The sequence below is a fragment of the Sander lucioperca genome, chromosome 22, assembly GCF_008315115.2.
Source record: "Sander lucioperca isolate FBNREF2018 chromosome 22, SLUC_FBN_1.2, whole genome shotgun sequence".
In the NCBI taxonomy this organism is placed as follows: domain Eukaryota; kingdom Metazoa; phylum Chordata; class Actinopteri; order Perciformes; family Percidae; genus Sander; species Sander lucioperca.
The window spans coordinates 19,185,683-19,205,871 of record NC_050194.1 but is presented as its reverse complement, the minus strand read 5'-3'; the positions used below and the strand labels follow the sequence as shown (position 1 = coordinate 19,205,871).

General features: G+C 42.5%; 1 protein-coding gene across 27 annotated transcripts in view; it reads right to left on the bottom strand.

The window, feature by feature from the left end:
* Positions 1–1,538: 1,538 nt before the first annotated feature.
* Positions 1,539–20,189, bottom strand: part of nrxn1a (neurexin 1a) — a 60,061-nt gene continuing 41,410 nt past the window's right edge. For 8 of the 27 annotated variants that reach the window (XM_035997502.1, XM_035997508.1, XM_035997506.1 and 5 more), the window contains 12 exons: positions 18,838–18,960; positions 18,003–18,414; positions 17,433–17,623; positions 16,506–16,679; positions 16,182–16,208; positions 15,124–15,243; positions 13,593–13,774; positions 12,648–12,819; positions 11,588–11,677; positions 10,172–10,479; positions 5,008–5,086; positions 1,539–4,273 (listed from right to left, as the gene is read on the bottom strand). In XM_035997502.1, coding sequence (XP_035853395.1) covers positions 3,972–4,273; positions 5,008–5,086; positions 10,172–10,479; positions 11,588–11,677; positions 12,648–12,819; positions 13,593–13,774; positions 15,124–15,243; positions 16,182–16,208; positions 16,506–16,679; positions 17,433–17,623; positions 18,003–18,414; positions 18,838–18,960 — 2,180 coding nt within the window. In that variant the 3' untranslated portion in view covers positions 1,539–3,971. The remainder of the gene's footprint in view (positions 4,274–5,007; positions 5,087–10,171; positions 10,480–11,587; positions 11,678–12,647; positions 12,820–13,592; positions 13,775–15,123; positions 15,244–16,181; positions 16,209–16,505; positions 16,680–17,432; positions 17,624–18,002; positions 18,415–18,837; positions 18,961–20,189) is intronic. The other 19 variants (XM_031315169.2, XM_031315174.2, XM_031315173.2 and 16 more) reach the window with 5 other exon arrangements.

Genomic DNA, 20,189 nt, shown 5'->3' with positions numbered 1-20,189 from the left:
TGCATCTGGCGGAATTTCCTGCGGTACCAGAGCAATCCCGGAAGTGGAGTCAAGGATATACTAGGCTATGTACCATAACATAATATTAGCAAAATAAAATGCTTGAAGTTGCATGTTAAGTTCCTATAGTTGTTAAAGATGAACATGTGAAGTGTTGTGATTTTGACATTAGAATTCAAAGCCCTGCTGAGTTTATAGTCTAAGTAGCTAAACAATGGTTAAAATTAATTCAGCTATGATTGTGTGTAAGCCATAGCGCTAGCCCACTAAAAGATCAGCCAAGTCTGACAATGTATGAGATGTCCTAAAATTGCCATTATAGTTGATAAACCATAACAATATGGCCTTTCCTCTCCAAGTTTTATTTTCTGGTGTGTAATGGACATTACAGCCTTACAGGGCTGCTGGTATGAGTTTGTTCCATCTGTAAATGTCGGCTGAATATTAGAGCAGGTGTGTTGGCACAAGGTAACTGATTGGCACTGGAGTTGTTTCTTGTTCACCCTATAAGCAGGACTGTCTTTATCTTAGCTGTCTGCGGTCAAGGACAACACAGAGGCAGATGGCTTCGGCCAACAAGCCTTTTGTTGAGCACAGACTCTTAAGCAAAAGACGAAAAAAAGGAAAAGACAAACAGTGAGAGAACAAGACAGCCAGACTTGAGTGTTTATTGAAAAAGCAGGTCCTTGTAACTTCTCTCACCTGAGGACGCAAGCTCAACCCTGCAGTCTCAGAGATCTTTCATCCGGCAAACAGCAACTCTGCAGAGACTTATACCGCTCACTGCACTGAGTCATACTTCAAAGCCTTGTGTGGTGTGTGCAAGGGGGCATTTATGTGTGTCTGTTGTCCCAGTTAGACACAGTGGGACTTGGAAGAAAAGGTGCTACTTTCCTTACTTTAATAAAGCAAGAGGTGAAAGGGAAGATGAATGTGGGAATCTGCAACATGTAGATAATTTGTTAGAAGCACATAGTGCCACATTTTGGTAAAATGTGGCACTATTTCCGGCGGAGTTAGATGTGAAGATCAGCACCACTCTCATGTATGGCCGTTAAATATACATCTACAGCCAGCTAGCTTAGCTCTTTCCAAAGTATGGCTACAACTAATGATTATTTTCATCATTGATTAATCTAGCAATTATTTGAAACTCTAATGGAACCCAAGAAAGCACAAAATTTGGAATTATATTTGTGCTACGAAGTTAGTTTTTTATTTATTTGTACTTTATTGTACGCTAATGTGCATAATAGCAAACATGCAACAAATGGGATTTTTGTTTCCTCAAATTTATTTAGTTTTTATATTTTATAAAGACATTGGTTTTCGCATGCTTATCTAAACAGGGACTAATACTATATTAGATAAATTGGTCTCTGTTTATAATAATAAGCATAACAACTAAGTTACCATGACATAGGTACCCGCACTGCCGTACGTAAAATTAATCAATTATCCTCTCATGGCCAGTGTGAGACAGACAAAGTATTTCTGTCTGCAGGCAGATGGGAGCAACACACAAACGCACTCCAGGCTCACTTGGGTAATATTTTATTTACTCATTAATCTTCAAAACTATTTTTCATAATAAATTTCCACTTTATGTTCATCAAAGAACCGTAACAATAAAAATAAAAGTAAATACTGTAGAAAAATTGTACATATAGAAAATAAACATGGTTAATGAACACCTAGATGTAGAATCCCATTGGTTGAGACACCTCCTTTGTTTCAGATGGCAACACAACAGAGATAGAGGAGAAAGAAAGCGACAGACACGGAGGAACTGGGAGGGCAGAGTGAGAAACTTACTAAACAAGGGGAAAACGAGAAGGGAGGAAAAGGAGGTCAAGGCCAGTTGAGGATGGAAAGAATAAGGGAATATGTTAAGTTAATTTTGACATTATACTTTCCAATCTCACACAGTCGTTTTCATGTCTGTTCTTGCCCTGGTCATTTTGCATGCATCAGACTGGTTTGTTACGTTGCTTGGAAGATCTGGAGGGGCTTGTTCATGTCATGGCACTGTTTGTATTGATATATTATGGAACTAAAATTCTTGAGCTGTTGAGAGCTCAGACACTGCAAAAGTCCATAAACATAATTATACGGTAGCACATCGGAAACCCATCTATCTGCCCTGTGTTGTTCATGTCATGAATTTTAATAAACAGTCAACCAATAGCATGAAGACAAAAGGACGCAAAGAGAAAGAGAGAAAGGGAGAGCAATGAAATCAAAGCAACTCAGGTTTTCATAGAGTCAATGGCATCATGAACTGGACTTTTCTATCTATTAGCAACACATGGTAACATTTACTTACTGTTCTGTTTTTGATTTTTTTCCTCGGCTGTTTTTTTGCTAAAAAAAGGTGGTTGGTTAGAGCAGGTATAGTGGGAGTGGCCTATAAGACAGGCTAAAAAACAGGACGTGGCCTGTGGTGGCCGCACACATCCAGGCGTTGCACTGGAGTTACATTGCAACCTGCAACAACCCCCTCCCTCCTCCCACAAACAAACCTACCACCTCTGGATTTAGTGGGACACGCAACCACTTCACAGCACAGCTCAGAGACTCAGGCATGCAGCACACTCGAGATGGTCACACTTTGTCAATAAGGATTTGAACTGAGAGTCGATTCAGAGATTAAATCATGGTTGAATCCCACAGACTGAAAACCATTTGAAGTGCGTATTTAGAAATACTTCAAGCCAAGGTGGTAAGTTTATGATGGTGGTGCATCACGGTGTAACCTCTGTTGAGTTTCAACACCGTATAAATCACACGGAGTAAGATAATTCACGTGCAATAAGACCCCCCCCTCCCTTCCCCAAAAAGTCTATACTGCCCAAATGTTCTTCATGTTCATCATTATCATTGCCATACCAATTGTCATAATGGTCATTGTCATTTTCACCATTGTCGTCTTTTATAGTCTTCAGTGTCAGTTATGAAGATATGGTCGGTCTTTAGCATTGCAGGTATGTGTATGTCTGCAGGTATAGAATGTTTATATTTTCTGTGCGTGCATGTGTGCTGTATGTATGTGTGTGTGGGACACCTCAGTCATGCATGACTGGTATCCGTAGGTAGCATCTGAAGTCTCAAGTATCCTGTCCAGGAAAAATCTCTCAGTTTTCCGCTGATTCCACCTTTGTGATTTAGAGGGTGCCATAAAACAGCAGCACCACAGCCCATCCATTATATTCACGGCACCAGCCCTGCCTCTGCCTATTATCTCGTAATTTACTGTCTCTATTGCTACACCCTGATTTCCTGTCTTGTTGCTTGGGGTTAGACTTGGACTGTCAGTGTGCTTGTTTCTTCAGCATCCTCAGTGCTTCATCAAGTCCCGTCTGCTAACAGGGAGGAAGGCCAAGAAGCTTGGAAGAGACACTTAGTGCTTGTCTTGGTGCTTTTACATCATCTTTGTTCTGGTGTTCTGCCCTCTCACTCAACACACTCAGTCTGCCATGTGCTTCACTTAAAAGTCTTCCTTGACCTCTCCAAGTCCAACAGGAGAGGTCCTACTGTGGCAGGGGAGTGACTGGTCTTTTTATCTGGCTGGCCCCAAAATGGTTCTTAACTGGGAGTTGAACTGGTGCTTTTTTAAATCATTTGGAATGTTTTTTATGTTCTTAAAACAAGCCTCTCTCAGAGGCTTTTCTCATTGGTAAATACTGTACAATAAGGGTCCATGCCCTTGGGCCAGTCTGTGTGTGTGTGTGTGTGTGTGTGTTTGTGTGTGTATGTTTGTGCTTAAATGTATGTGTGCTTGAATGTGTATATGTTTGTACCTGCCAGCATGTGTGCAGATGTGATTATTGGAGAGTAAACATTAACATCAGCATGTCTATGTCGGTGTGTATGTGTGTTTTTTTTTTTTGTTGAGAATATATCTTTATGTACATATACCGTTATATATAAAGGTGTATGCGTATATGTCTGTGTGCCTGACGTCTTCCGCCTCAGACGTAGTACTCCTTGTCTTTGTTCTTCTTGTTCTTGGAGATCTTGGCGATCCCCAGCGGCTTGTCCTTGGCGCTGCCGTTGGGCTGTGTGGCTGAGTTGCTGATGTAGTTGCGGCTCTCATCCACGTGGTAGGAGCCCTCGTCGCGGTTGCGGTACTTGTACATGGCATAGAGGAGGATGAGAATGCAGAGGGCTGCAGCCGCCACGATGCCCACCACCATACCTGTAGTGCTGCTGCTCTCCCGAACCACCTCAGATGGACCTGGGAACACCTTAACCTCTGGCAGGGGAGGGCGGGCTGTATAAGAGGGGAAGAGGGGAGGAGGGGAGGTATGTGATGTTACATTACAGTTAACTGCACACACTATTAATTTGTATTACATGTCAAGGTGTTGAGTGGAGGGCTGGAGTAAGAAGATACAATGCATCATCATGATGAATTATTTGACATGCATTTTGCATAATGCTACATGATGGCAAGGGAAAGCTGCAGCTTAGAGCCAAAGCTGTTTGCATATTATCACATAATGTGTAAACAGATTGCATTACACTGTGTTGAGAGGAGGACCAGAGCACAGGTGCACATTATATCAGTTTTATTACATACATTTGACACTTTATGACACACACAGGCAGTGAGGGCTGCAGTGCCGTGATAATACAGTATGACTCTGGCAAAAGAATTAGCATGTGAAATCTTTGGGCTGATGGATGGAGGGGAAAAGAAGGAAAGGAAAGATAAAGGGAAAAAAGAAAAGAAACTGCTAAAAAAAGAAAGGATGGATAAAATGAGATAAGGAAAGGTGAGGGTAGAGGGTGAAAGCAAAGTAAGGGATGGAGATTAATATAGGGGGAGTGGATGGAGAGTGTTAGGTAATGCCTGGAGGCAAAACCTAAGTGGAAATGAAAAATTCATCGCGGCGAGCGACCAAGCGGCAGGAAAAAGCTGAGCGACAGTGACTGTGGAGGAAAAAAAACAAACTCAAAGAGGCAGTGTGATCTGTGTATTTGTGTGGGGAGGGATAGTCTCACCTGAACTGGGGTCACAGGGGTCAATGTCTTCATCATCGCTGGGACACTCAGCTGACGCCACCAGCAGGTCGTCTGCCGACTATGGAGAGAGGATCCAGAAAAAAAGTAAGAATATAAACACACGTATATATACACAAACCCTTTATCCACTTACAGCCTGTGCTCCACACCCCTTCGGTTTATTTTCTACATGTGTGAGCACACAGCACCAATCCATCGCCCACCCGTTATCCAGTTTGCCACAAACACTTTTGCCTGTCACGGCCCCCAGCAATGGCAGGTGGCCAAAACTTGAGTACCAAGGAGGGAAGAAGAAAGGAGGAGGGAGGAGAGAAACATAGAATTCTGTTTAAAACCACAAGGGGACAGTCAGTTATCATCTCCTACTCTCTTGACCCTCCCTCTCTTTTCTCTCCTATGGCCTTTCTATTTTCCACACCTCCCTGCTTCCCTTTGTTCTGCTTTCTCCATCTGATTTGGCTTGTGTTAATAAGTGTTGGAGAATGCACAGTGTGAAGCCAAAGAGAGGAATACAACCACATTTCCCGGCCAGTTTTCATTATTCAATATTCCAGGTTCATTTAAATCTCCTCTATTTAACACCTCTCCATAAGCACCATGTCAATAACCCACTTACACCGAACCTCTAACCTATATCAACCAACTAATATCTCAACAACCGCTCATTCTCCGTGCCTCGCTCCCTCTCTATTGAAAAGGCGCCCTTTTTCCTCTCCATCCTTGCTCCTGCTGTTGCCATGGCAACTCTAAGTTCAGGCTGTTAAAAATGAAAAAAAGGAGTGTGCACCCTCAGTGGGGACCTGTGCATTGATTTGCCATTCCAGCCAGAGTATGAGGAGAGGGAGGAAGAGTTAAATATATATGGATGAATAAAAGGAATTTTAGGGGAATTGGGAAGAAAGAAAGAGAAAAGAAGATGTATATAAGAGCAGAAAGACTTCAAAGTACTGTGGTCTTTACTTAGCACCGTGCTAATGTGCTTCGCATATTCATGAATTACTGTTATACATCGCCTGCCTTGACACTTCGGTATGAGAAATGTGAATGTGTGTGTGTGTGTGTGTGTGTGTGTGTGTGTTTTAACCACACTGGGTGCTCAGTGCCAGCATTAAATTAAAATTGGATTGTGATGCATTGCAGTAGAACTTAGTAACCCACAGACTAAAGGAGAGAGTGGCAGAGCTCTTGAGGCAGATTACAGCTAGACACCAGAACAGAATCTCAACCAAAGTAGTAAGTGGTCGATTATCTCTTACCTAAAACATACAGGCAGTATTTCAAACCAAAATTCATTAAGCTTTTTCTCTGTCTTTGGGTTCTCTATTTCCTTGCCTCATTGTCTTTGTAAGAACATATATTGCATAAGGTTAGAGAAGCAACCACTGAGTTTATTCATCTGAAAAAGCACGTACTGGCTTTGTATGGTGTGGTCTTGGTCCTGACAAGTCTACTGTGGTTTAGTTTGGCCTGAAACATATATTAGGTTATTGATGCTTGACTCTGTCTCTTTCCTCCACTGCCTTTCCAATCAGTTCTGCCCACTGGGCTGTCAAATGCTGCTAGGGTGAGCTTAGCCTCTGGAATCCAGCCAGTCAATAAACCTCTGTGCCTTTGCCAGGATCCAAATAGCACAAGAACCAATCAGCCAGTAGGAAACACATCACCCCTGTCTGTCACTAATCAATGTCAAGCCACCATGCTTGATTATTGATCCAAAGACACCTATGTGCCCTCCAGAGAAACCTGTTTTGAATCCTGATTTCAGCTAAAAACAAAAGCAGACAAGTAAATTTAACAAAGGCCCCTCCTCTGATCAGTGACATTCCCCCATAAGCTGACCACCCCATTCAACCGGCAAGGTGTCGATTGGACTATTGATCCACCTATCACATGGGAGACAATGAACACGAGGAAAACTAGAGACATGCCAAACACAACTTATCACATCAATAAACCACAGAAGTTTCTAGAAGATGTGCTAAAGGGATATGTCCAAGAAACCTCCGCCCCTCAATTTCACCCTCCTTCTGTCCCTCCCTCTTTGTCCCCATCTTTTCATCATCTAGCATTAGCGCATGCTGACATAATGATGGACACAGATGCACAACAATAGATGGGGAAAAAAAGAGACACAGGAGGGAAGAGATAGGAAGTGAGAGAGCATGAAGAGAAGGATACCTGCATGCTGAAAGAGCAAAATCTCTACCTGAGCAGCCGAACAGTGCCAGCGACCGTCCATGCCTCCCTGACTGCCTAGTTCACACATTGTAGCTGCACTCTGTCCTCACACACTCTTGCAGAAGATTCAACAGCTTGGCTGCTACTTTCACAACTGGAAATCAAACACACATGTACATACACAAGCTCTATAATAACCAAACACGCTCCATTGCTCTATTTCTATTTAGACACATCTACACAGGCGTACAACAAATCAGGCTGAAGTTGGCAGACTGATGGAGATATCCTGGCGAGAGAGGAGAGAAGCTAGCTCCACTACTGCAGATGGTGAGATAGACTCATACACCGCCTGCATTAACAGCCTATCACTGGAGCGAGAGATGGAGGAAGGGAGGGAGGGAGAGAGGAGAGAAGGGGGGGAGGGGGAGTGACGGGTAAATATGAAAAGCTATGGAGGGAGAGAGAGCAAAGGAGAGTAAAAGAAAAGTGAGTGAGGGAGGGAGAAAGTATCTCCAGAAGATGGATAGCGAGCAGAAGAAAAGCAAAGAGGAAGAAAAAGATGGAGAGAGAGCAAAGAAGAAAAGACAGGGAGGGAGGATGTGAGCGAATGAGAGATAGATGTTCAGAGGGCTTGTGGAAGTGTCTGGGTCAGCTGATTCTTGGTAGCCAATCGGGCGCCGCTCTGAGCCTCAGGTTTCTTCTATCGGTCTTCCCATCAAACACAGGTACACACATACACATGAACACACACAAACGCACACAGACAGATAGACACCAAACATCCAAACCAAAACTCAAGCTCTGTGACTCAGAGCAGCCTCGAGCATAAACACTCACACACTCTCACACAATCTCTCCCTCTCTTCTCCTCGCTGGTTCTCAGCTGTCATGCATTATTAATCCTTTTACTTTTCAACATAAAAAAAAGAAAAAAAAACAACAAACTGTGGACTTCAAAAGGAGGCCCATAACACATTCTTACTGCACAAAGTACTGGCAAGAGTGAATGACAAGAGTGAACCCATGGGGCGACTTAGGCAGATCCACTTCAAAACACACTCAAACTGTGTGTGTCAAATCGATAAATTGCTGTGACCCGAAGCACCTTTGGAAGACATCTCTTACTGTCCCCTCTCTGATGCAATGTGCTGCAATTCAAGCCTATTGTTCTCAATCCACCTGAGTGTTGTGTGTCTGTGTGTGTGTGTGTGTGTGTGTGTGTGTGTGTGTGTGTGTGTGTGCGTGTGTGTGTGCATTCTCTGTTCACTCTGGTTAAGGCCAGGTTTGTTGCCAGGCAACACTAGGCAGCCTCAATGTAGAAGCTGTAGATTCTTTTTAAAGAAGACCAACACACAAAAACACAGAGTTTGGGGGCCAGCAGGAGTGATTTGACTTTATACAAACAAGCAAACACACACACTACATCATATTGAGCATATAGGGGGTCTGACCTAGTTCTCATACAGTGATATTGAGGCCAGTGCACAACTCTGCATCCCAGATTTAGCACTGACATCAGCATATCACAAGAGCAGGAATAGTTCGTTTAAAACACATACACAGGAAGAGATCGAGAGGTGAAATGTGAAAACAAGCCCTTGTGACAACGCTGTCACTCTGCAGCACTATCCATCCAGCTCTCATATCCATTATTGATGCCTGAGGCTTAGCTCCCAGCTCTCTGTGTTCTATTATTTATGTCTGAAACAGCTGGCAGTTTATACACAGAGGAGCTATTCTCTATGGGAGTCTGGATAGGAGAGAGAAAGCAAGCAGCGGGTAGTGGGGCTCACTATCTCCATGGCAACTTGTATCATTCGGAAGGAAAAAAAAATCTTTTTCAGTGCGGCAGGCTCAGTTTTATAACACAGAAGAAGAACTGCAGTACACACATATGCCCACAAAGAGCCTGACTACATCACACTAGTGATCTGAACAATAGAGCAGAATAGTCTGTGGTGTACCCGCTGATAATGTATCCTCTGTCATTAGCATTGACTCCGCAGTTACATCCACTATAAATATGCCTCAAACAACAGTTATGTGTGTTCTGTTGTAGAGTCCCATTTGCATTAGTTTACTAGACGCATATTATGGAAAAGCTATTACAGCCTCCATTAACACAAACATTCCCCCCCTGTAATGTAGAGGGTAGGGACCACTTAGTTGAGAACTTGCCATCTAATCCACTCATGTGAATGTGCTGCAGCAGAAAAATTAAATGTGTACGTGAGCCTTTAATTGATTAAATGTTTTTGGCTCCCTTCTGTTTTGCATGTAACTTTTGATAAAGATAATGTTACAGAGCAAATAAAATACTATTAATCATTCACCCTAATGAAAAAAAGGAACTGCAACAGAGAAAGGTTGAATTCATTTTACAGCAGTGTTTTCTTATTATGTTTGATTGTTTGGTTGTGTCTTGCATCTCACTACATTAATAAGTAGATTAGTAATTCATTTGGTTAATCTGATTTTGATCGGCCTATATGATATCTAAATCTTGAGCATTCATAATTATCCACCTTGTGCTTAGATCCTGAGCTACTTCTCTTTTTGATTTCTTTCTTTCCATAAATCCGATTTGTGTTTTTAATGTCTTCTTAACGTTATGTAAAACACTTTGAACTTTATGTACAAAATGTGCTATATAAATAAACTCACCTTGCCTTGAGTGGAGTTTAAAACCATCCCACTCCTCCTGACATATCTTCCTATCCTCTAGTCCTTGATCAGTGGGTTTGCTAATCCCCTTACTGAGTTTGAAAAGAAACTTATCAAAGCAAATTAACACTTTTTAATTACAGATTGTCACACCAAAGGATGATAGCAGTGGGGTGATAGGACAAATATGTACAAGATATCTGAGGAATTACATAACAGTACATCTTTGTCTAACCACATACAGCAGGGTTTAGTGAGTTTCATACACAAGTTGTGAAAAATGTGATTGTGCTCTGACCTGCTGTGTGGCCCCCTGTTTCCTGTTGGTGGCCGTGGTGGTTGTGATGTCACTTGTGGAGGGGGCGGAGTCAGAGCGGTTGCCTCCCGCTGCAGCACTGGACTGCGGGGTGATGGAGGAGGACGGCATGTCGCCGACCAGTCGTGCGCTTCCTTCCACTCTTATGTGGGGGTGCCCCTCAGCGGCCATGTTGAGGATGCGGAGGCCATTGTAGTAGAGTCCAGAAAGCTGGCCCTGGAACATACCTTCACGCTCACCTCCACCAACACGCACTGTCGTCTGGCTGTTGAAGATGGTCAGTTGGCGACCTACACGGACACAGACGCACACATGCATGCACACACACGCACAACAAACACACAGAGGCACACCAGGAAGGAAGGTGGACAGACACACGCGAATACAGTCACACACACATACATACCAGTGGTCACATACGTGCATACATACACACACAAGAGTGTTTGAGTGTTACACAATCCACCACCCCCAAGCCATGGTGAGAAGATGGGATAGATTAAGCATGGCAGAACAAATCGAAGCCGTGGAGAACCGTAGAGAGGGCTCAGACTGTGAGAGATAAGAGTGGGAACAGAAAACAGAGAAGAAGAAGAGGAGAGAAGGGGGAGGAAAGAGACGGAGAAGTCGAGGAGGAGGAGGAGGATGAAGAGACAAAGAACAGAAGGAGGAGGAAGAGGCAGCAGATGAGAGAAGTCAGAGGGTCCTGAGAAGACGGGGCTGACAGATGGTTGCTATGGTGATGACTGTGCGGCACGGCATTGTTTTTGAAGGAGCAACAGACAGGCAGACAGAGAGACAGAGATCTGGAGAACTGTTGTAACAGCCCCATGAAGCATGCACAGGTTATAAGCTCTAGCACTGCTCACTGTTAAAGGGACTAGAGTCTAATTTAAGGAGCTCTGCTGAAGTTTAGGAGGAAAACTTTTACATTTCTTTCAAAAAAAAGCATTGCTCTATTAGTCATCTCAAATTTACATAATTCTTCCATGTCACAATACTTTGCATGTACTTTAATTTGATTACAAAATTGTTTTTCAACATATAATCTTTAATAAATGCTTTATTGTTTACAATTTGATAATAAACACAATTATTTACCAGTCTTAATAAAGCATCTTTTATCAGTACTCATTATCTATATTTTCTGATTTATTCACATTTAAATCTCTCCATCGTCCCTTTAACCTGATATTATCAGATACACACTAACAAGATATGTTCACAGGCACTACAGTTTACACAGTATTACACACTACAGCTGCCCAACTTTTAAATACTTAGTTATGGATTTATTTTTAGATGTTAGTTGATGGTGCACAATATAGTATATTCAACTGTCTTCAAATTGTATTTTTTAAGCTCAAAGTTTTAAGGAATTTTAATCAGGGTTTTTACCTTTGTCGAGTAGCCAATCGTCAACTACTCGACCGAGCCGATAGGGGATTCGCTGTCTGGCGATGGCCAGGCGCTCGTTATCAATGTTGCCTTTAATTTAAAGATGAAAACACAGTAGTAATTACGCACATCCAAACGTGGTACAGGAGCTGGATACAAAAAGAACAGCAATGAAAAGAAAGTAATGGTCTGCTCATTGTTAGCATGTCACTGCGTTAAGGTAAGCTTGATGTGCTAAGAGAAGAGGAGCTGAATTCACTATGTTCCAGTGAGCGGACTCTTACTCTCTGTTCATTGGGTTTAATTTAAAGAGACATTTCAGGGGTTAACATCTGCAAGAGCACAGGGAAATAATGTTACAGCTGCCACATACTGTCTATATGACTGCCTGAGTTTAGAGTTACATACAGGAAGAACCCTCACACACACCCTCACAACAACTAGCATTTAGCATTTTAACTATCAGCTACCTATAGCCTGGACCTCATTGTGTTAAAGACTTCTACCTAAGATTACCACTTTAAATATAAAAACCAACAAATATAAAAACAAAAACTATGTTCAACAAAATACACTTTTTTCTTTTTCTTATTTTTTTAACTTTCTAGTTAAACATTTAACTCAAAATATGACATGTTTTTAAATTATTGTTTGTCCAAAAATGCACCAACTGTTATTATTTTCTTTTATGGTGAGAAAAACAACCGACACCTGAATTGAATATTTTCATAAATTACCTTTAACACTATTTAACAGGCCTAACATGACATAGCTGGCTAATATACAAGCTATTGTAATAACTATCTCTTTTTATGGTTTAAAAAGTCATGTTTCATATCAGATCACACATATTTCATTTCAAACACAATAACATAAAACAAAGTTGCAATTATTTTTCTCAGTAACCTCATTGTTTAAATATATAAACATTGATAGGAACACTGATTCACCAATCAGGAGCTGGGTTGATTTGGACTAAGGTGTAGTTAGCTCTGTCCCAGGACAGGCAGTGCTGTGGTGGGTCGGAGGGTTGGGCTTATGTGGGCGGGGCAGGGCCTACCTGAGGGATAGCGCTCTATGACTGGCAGGTCGTCCAGTTGGAGGGTTGCATTGCCTCCGCTGCGGGTGAACCGAATTATGTGGTACTTTCCATCGTTGACAAACTTGGAGCTCTCCTCAATGTTGATGTCATCAGTGCCAACATTAAACACTACTCTAATGTTGCCTTTGTCCTGAGGAGGTGGATGAGACGAAAATGCTTCATGAGGAATGTTATTGTTTTAAAAAATTTTTTGAGTTGTTTCAATTCAATTTATGTTTGTGTTTTTGTGTTATAGGGGAACTCCACTATTTTCAACATCAAAATTTTCAACATCAAAATCTGTTCACAGGTGTTGCGGAGTGCTACTGCATATGGGAAAAAAAGTTATATAAAGCCCCAGATGGAGCTTCAAGAAATCTGATAAATTGCCCCAAGTGATGTCAAATGAGTCAGCGTTGATCGGGGCTGAAGACTACAAGTTTGAAAAGGAAAACAATCTCAAAAAGAAGATAATAGGTCTGTCCAAACATCCACACTTGCGGTCTGTGCAGGTTCTGCCATGATTGTGTGGTGTTTGGACGTGAATAATAATATTCAGATTGAATTCAACATGTCATAAACTTATGTCTGCTTCATGTTTGCATGCATTACAGCCACCAACCACTGGACTGGTGTTACACGGGAGACTGTGGTGAATTGTGGGATACCGCTCACTCGATGCAGTATTAGGATGACTGATGAGGGTTCTGGCTGTTGGCATTTTGCAGACGTGGGACACACTTGTCAACTACCTGATGGCACGTGAATGGGCACAACCCCCTAAATGCAAGTGTGGCTACTGGGACAGTCCCAATAGGTCTCATGAAACTCTGTGGTTAAAGAAACAAAGCATGTCTAGTTGGTATATGCTTTGGTTAAATTAATACTTCAAGGAAGAACAATATGTAAAATAACTGTACTTACGATCTGAAGCTGAAGGTAATCTCCCAGGCCAGACGCGCTGTCCACCCGGAGCAGAATGGCGTGTTTCTGTTGGGTGCTGAACCCGAGGGCAAGCCGGTCTGCCCTGGTGCTGGGACGTTCATTAGGGGGCCACGTGTAAACCACCAAACCTCCATCACGGCCAAATATATAAGTGGTCCCAGCTGGCCCACACAGATAAAAAAATTAATTGCAAGCATGTCTATATGACATAAACAGTGTTATCTATTATCAGAGGTTGCGTACTGCAGAGGGCGCCTTGGCCTATTTCTGCTAAATGTTTAATACACAAGGGGCATATTGGAAAATAATAATAAAAGCTCTAAAATGTCACAGTTGACTGGCCTTCCACATTTGTTTGTTTCTCATGCTGAAAAAAAAATCTGTATTTCCCAAACTACTTCTCAACATTATTGCAGGAGTCTGACTGCAATAACTGACAAATAACTGAGAACTATTGTTGGACTAGCTGCAGGATGCCTAAATAATCATCAAGTATCTAACTTGTAAGGCTGCTGAGGATAATTTGTTGAACATTTAAAGAGGACATTATTAAAGAGAGTCAGAATAATCACACTAGACATTGAGCTGGTGGTATTTTTGTGCCACTTCAGAATCAACAGTTGACAGCGCCCTCACCTGGTGGTTCTGATAAAATGCAAACAAAAATGCTTTGATTCAGTGTTTGAAACCAAATCAGTGGCAGCCGTAATTCTATTTTTTGTTTATGTATCTCTGTTGTTGTTGTTGTTGTTACCGAGGTTGAAACATTGTGACACATCTGTCAGTTTCCTCTGCACTGTTTTAAGTGGTTTAATAAACCGGTTATTGCGAGAACTTCACTCTTGTCTCTGACTCGTAGTGGAACCTTACAATGAACATGTGAACTGTGAATAAATGGATTGCCAAATCCAAATTTACACAGCGCACTGGACATTGGCTTATTTTTAACCCAGAAAACACATCCGAAACAGTGGCATATTTAGATAGGCCTATATTAGTTTTGTTGAAAGTCACAACAGATATGACTACATTATTTTGACCATGTGTGAAACTATGAATATTGTGTGAAAATGTGTGTGTGTGTGTATGTGTCTTTGTGTGGCTGACTGTGTATTTGGCCTTCTGTATGACTCTTCTGCAAATATGAGCTACTGTATGAGCACTGTGGCAGTTCTTGTGGGCACTATAAAATAGAATTCTGCCGGCGCCACTGCAACGAATCATCAAAGCATCACTTTTAAACCTGCAGTTATACACCAGGGTGTGCTTTCTACATTTTAGAGACAATTAGGGTGAGGATTAAGGTTTGACAGAGAGTGCAGGACAAAGGGCATAAACAACTGCACAATTAAACCTGAAGCTCTGTGATCTACATACCCAAACTGATATCTAATGAGTATTCAGGGGTCACACATACTATTACAATAGATTTTACTTTTTTTTAATTTAAATATCGAAGTCTACACCTACAATAGTAGTAGGTCTGAGAGAGAAAAAAGCAAAGACTCACCATCATTGCATAGTGGCCCAGCATATGACGTCATGCTGCAGTCACAGGTGAAGCCTTCCCACTGCTGCAAACAAACTCCCTGATTTGAGCAAGAGTCTTCTTGACATGTAGTGCTGGGGCCTGCAATGAGAGAGGTGGTGGGGTGGGAGGGTGCAAAGGTTAGGAGAAGATAAGCAGACATACTTTTTTGATGTTGTCTGAAGCCCAGTGTTTAAACAACAGTATGCCAGTACTGTATGGTTATTTTTAGTCCACATTTCCTTGAAACATTTTGCATTTTGAAATGGCCGGGTAGACTGTTGTGCTGCAATGATGTTATGATTAGTAGTATTAGTAGAAAATAATTGAGCCTAAGATTGTATGGATAGGCTCCCATAGATGCTAGATTATAAATATAAACTGAACTGAAACTAAACTGGAATCTGATACTCGGTGAAAAGAGCCAAATGTGGAGAGCATGCAGGTGGTGAGGCTAGATGAATGGGGCAAGGACAGGAGGAGGTGTTAAACATAAGAGGGCATAGTTATGTTTAAAGGCCTTCATCCCAATACTCTTTCTTCAGCAGTCTGTCACCATTCACTCCCTGCCTCGTGCTAAAACCACACTGGAGAATGTCAATGCTCTAAACTTAGTTCTCATTTGTTGAAATTCTAACACGAGGCGTGGAGGAAAGCGTGTGAAATGACTCACAAATGGAGTATTGAAGTTTAGGTTGGGAGTCAGTAAGAGGAGTTGGAGAGCATGCTGCTAGGCAACACGGGTGGTGGAGCTGTGGTCAACTCAAGTCAAGCGGTGGTGATGTCACTACTGTGATGAAATCACTATGGTGGCTAGGAGAAGACAGGTCACCTCTGACCTTTGACTCTGGATCACTGGGATCCACACGACACTAGACACCACTGGGTAGTTTCAGTACACGCACGCACGCACGCACGCACGCACGCACGCACACACGCACACACACACACACACACACACACACACACACACACACATACACACACACATTTTCCCACCCTCGTACACATGTCTCACATGCTCACACAAAGCGATATACCTTGCAAGTCAGCTTTCATCAATGTAACTTTTGTCAGCCAAACAAAAAAGCAAACAAGCAAATTAAGTTAGATGGTTAGTCAATGCACATAGATGCCTGTGAACTGCTGAAAGAGTGGAACAGAGAGAGAAAACACAATGTGCAGAAAGATCGAAGAGGAGATGACAAGAAAGAGAGCAACATTTATATCTAATAGACCAAAGCTGGGTTAGTGGGTTATCCTAATAAAAGAAAGCATGAGTTAAATGAAAACTGAAAGAAAAAACAGAAGGGACATGGAACCAGGACAGATCTACTGGTTTGATTTGTGTGTTTGCACCTCACCTTCACAGCCTCTCTCTACTTGTCCCATGGTTGCCAGTGCATCAGCCAAAAGGTCAGGGAGCCGGCCATTTAGATCAACTGTTGCTAGGCAACCCTGGAATCCCTCGCGGGAGTGGACCAACTTAGGCAGGTCTCGGTACATCTCTTTGGAGACGCCCCCAATGTACAGGTCACCTGGAGGAGCAACATAATGAATGGCAGCTTCATGAAGCAATCACAAGACTGTATCAGTGTCAAGCCTGCAAGTAATGATTTTCATTATTGATTGATATAGCCATTATTTTTGTGTGTTTACAAAAGGTTACAAAATAGTGAAAAGGGTCTTTGAATTGATTGTTTCGTCCGACCAACAGCCAAAAAAATCAACAAATGAAATGTACAGCGACATACTGTACCTGTATAACAGAGAAAAGCTGCAAAGGTTCTCATTTATTTTTTTATTTTATTATTATTTTTTGACATTTTAGGCCTTTATTTGTGACAGTACAGCTTAGACATGAAACAGGAGAGAGAGGGGGAATGAAAACCCGCAGCTGCTGCGTCGATGACTGAGCCTCTATATATGGGCGCGCGTGCTACCAGGTGAGCTACCCAGGCGCCCAAAGGTTCTAATTTTTAAAGCAGGAACCAGTATAGATATATATAGATAGATAGATAGATTAGAAAATTGACCACTCTTATGTCTGTACAACCAAGAGGCGGTTAACTTAGCTTAGCACAAAGACTAAAAACGGGGAAACAGCTGGCCTGGCTCTGTCTGAACCAAATCTGGCTACCAGCACCTCTTAAGTTCACTTGCCAAGAAAAACTCTGGCACATAACCTCCCAGTTTTACACTTCAGATTTTGTATGGATTAAACAAACTAGATATAACCTGTTAAATTAGTGAACTTTAGCACTTATCACTGCTTGTATTTTTGTGCATACCCTTTAGGTCGAGGTTCTTGGCGCCCATGGTGGTCTGCGTAGTGACTTTGGTGTCAATCTTGACCGTGTGGAGATTGTTAGTGTCTCTGGATATGTGCACGTTGTGCCAGTGGTTGTCGTTTAGGGGACTGTTAGAGTTGCCCTTGATCAGGTGTGCTCCATTGCCCAGGTCAGAGATGTAGTGTAGGTAGCTGTAAAGGCAACAAGGAAAGGAGGGGTTCAAAAAATTGGGCAAAATTAATCGTATTCATGATGAAAAACAACACAGGGTCATACACTTCAGGACATTATAATCTGTCTTGTAGAAAAGTAATTACAAGAGTAGAAAAAGAAATGCTTGACTTGTGCACTTTTCATATTTGATATTTCAGCCTCAATAATATTTTTTTCATTCATAAAGGACAATTGTTAACTGTAAATCCCAGACAAAATTGAACATGCACATGCATTTCTGCAAGACAGATATTACCATAAACACATATTTGAACTGCACAGTCAATAATTTCCCCTTGCAAGACATTGCATTGACTCATGTAATGTAAATACCACACACTGCTTTGCCCAGCTCACCCTTTAACCAGCTCTACCACTATGAAGTCATTGCCGTCCCCCCTGTTGAAGAGAACAAGGCCGTCGGGCGATGTCGTCTTGAACTGCATGAAGAGATGCATGGAGTAATAGGCCTGCAGTGTGGGCAGTGTGACGAAACTGGAGCGCGAGCGGAAGGTGACGGGGTCAGCCACAATGCTCTTATAGCCAATAACAGCGTTGAGCTCGCAGTAGTCGATGTCACCGTTCTTGCACAGGTCGATGTAGGGCATGCCGTTCAGCGTCAGGCCCTGAAGATGGCCGATGAAATTGGAGGGCACGGCAGGCATGAAGCGTTTCTCCGTCACAATACCCGTCTCCACATTGTGGAACTCCAACTGGGTGTGGTCGCCCGCCATCTGACCTGGTGGCGGGGTAAGCTCAGAGGTGAGGGCTACGGAAAGTTGGGTTTCAAGTGGAACTGTTCAATACTAAAACAAATACTAATCCTATTGCACATTTCAACACTTGAACTAACAGTGACAGACTGCTAGTAATAGATGTAACAGGCCCTAATACTATAACTAATACTATACTAGTGTAGTGGTGTACAGTTATGCTCACAGTCATAATTCAAAATGATTATTTTCACTTACACAGGTACAGATGTTCTCTAAAAAAGAAATAAAACCCTTAATGTTGGTCTTATAGCATTAACAAAAAAGAATCAACCAGCAATTTATCATATGAAACATTTTCACACAGAATACAAGCAGAGGTCTGCACACAGACTCCAGATAAAGCAAAGTAAAGACATTTAGTCATTTTATGGTAATAAACAAACTAAAAGGGGTAAAGGTAATGCTGCTGTGGTTACCTTCAACAGGCTGCAGGTCGTCTACGGTGAGTTTGAGGCCCTTGCCACGCCGGACTACCCTCACTGTGTGCCACTCATTATCATTGAGGCCCGACCCCGCAAAGATGGTCTCTGGGCCTTTACCTACACATAGCCCAGAGCACCATTAACATAATGCACACAGATGTGGAGAGAGACAGATAGAGAGAGACAGAGAAGAAGGAAATCCAGAGACAGCAAAAGAGATAAGAAAAAGAAGCCAGGCAGATTGAATTCAAATTTAAGGACAGAAAATGAGGGAATGGAGGGAAATAGCAGAGGGAAGGGGGAACCATATATATCCTGGGGAGACAAACACCTCTGTGTTAACACACACACACTCCCCATAGATAGACAGACAGGTCACTTTGCAGATGCGCCAGTGAGACGGATGATGTGACACAGACAGAAAGATTAGCATAAATGGATGCCATGGGTTCCTAAGATGGAGACTGTGAGTCACAACAGGCCCACGCTGAGACAATCCATCTGTGGACAGATCACACAGCCATGATGACCACCTACTTCCCACACATGCACTGACAGCACATTCGCACCCCCTTGACTCCTAAACCACCCCGCACATATAACATATATTAGTCTGTGTCTACATGCAGGAGCTTTTCTTTATTTTGCACAAGAGCGCAATACTGCTACAAGCCTCATGGTGGCACTAGACACAGTGGAACATCAGAGAGCTCTCCAAGGTGCTGATGTGCAGCAGAATGAAAGAAGCTGAGCTGTCCTCTCATGATGTCTCTCTCGCTCTCTGCCCATCTACCAGCTCATATCTTCACATAGTTGACTGCACACATTTGACAGACTGACTGTTCCCAAAACCTCAGTGTCCCCTTACTCCTACTCACTACAAGCACCCCACCATCCTTGAACACAACACCTACCATCCCCCAACACACACATACACACACACACACACACACACACACACACACACACACACACACACACACACACACACACACACACACACACACACACACACACACACACACTCACTCCCTTTCCCCCTCCAAGCCCTGTTGGTTTGAGTGAGTCTGCTTACAGTGACCTATAGGAGCTAATGATGGGGGAGGTGAGAAGTAAACTGACCCGAACGAATTCTGCTGCAGAAAATGTCAAGCATACCTACATCACTCATTGAGGCACGCATGGCTCACCCACACCCACACACGCATGCACCCACACCCACACCCACACAGGTAGAGAGGTAGAGAAAGAGGCATGCGGACAAGCAAACATAATACAAAAAATGGATCAAAATGGATATGGCAGTGTGAAATGCATGTGTGTGTGTGTGTGTGTGTGTGTGTGTT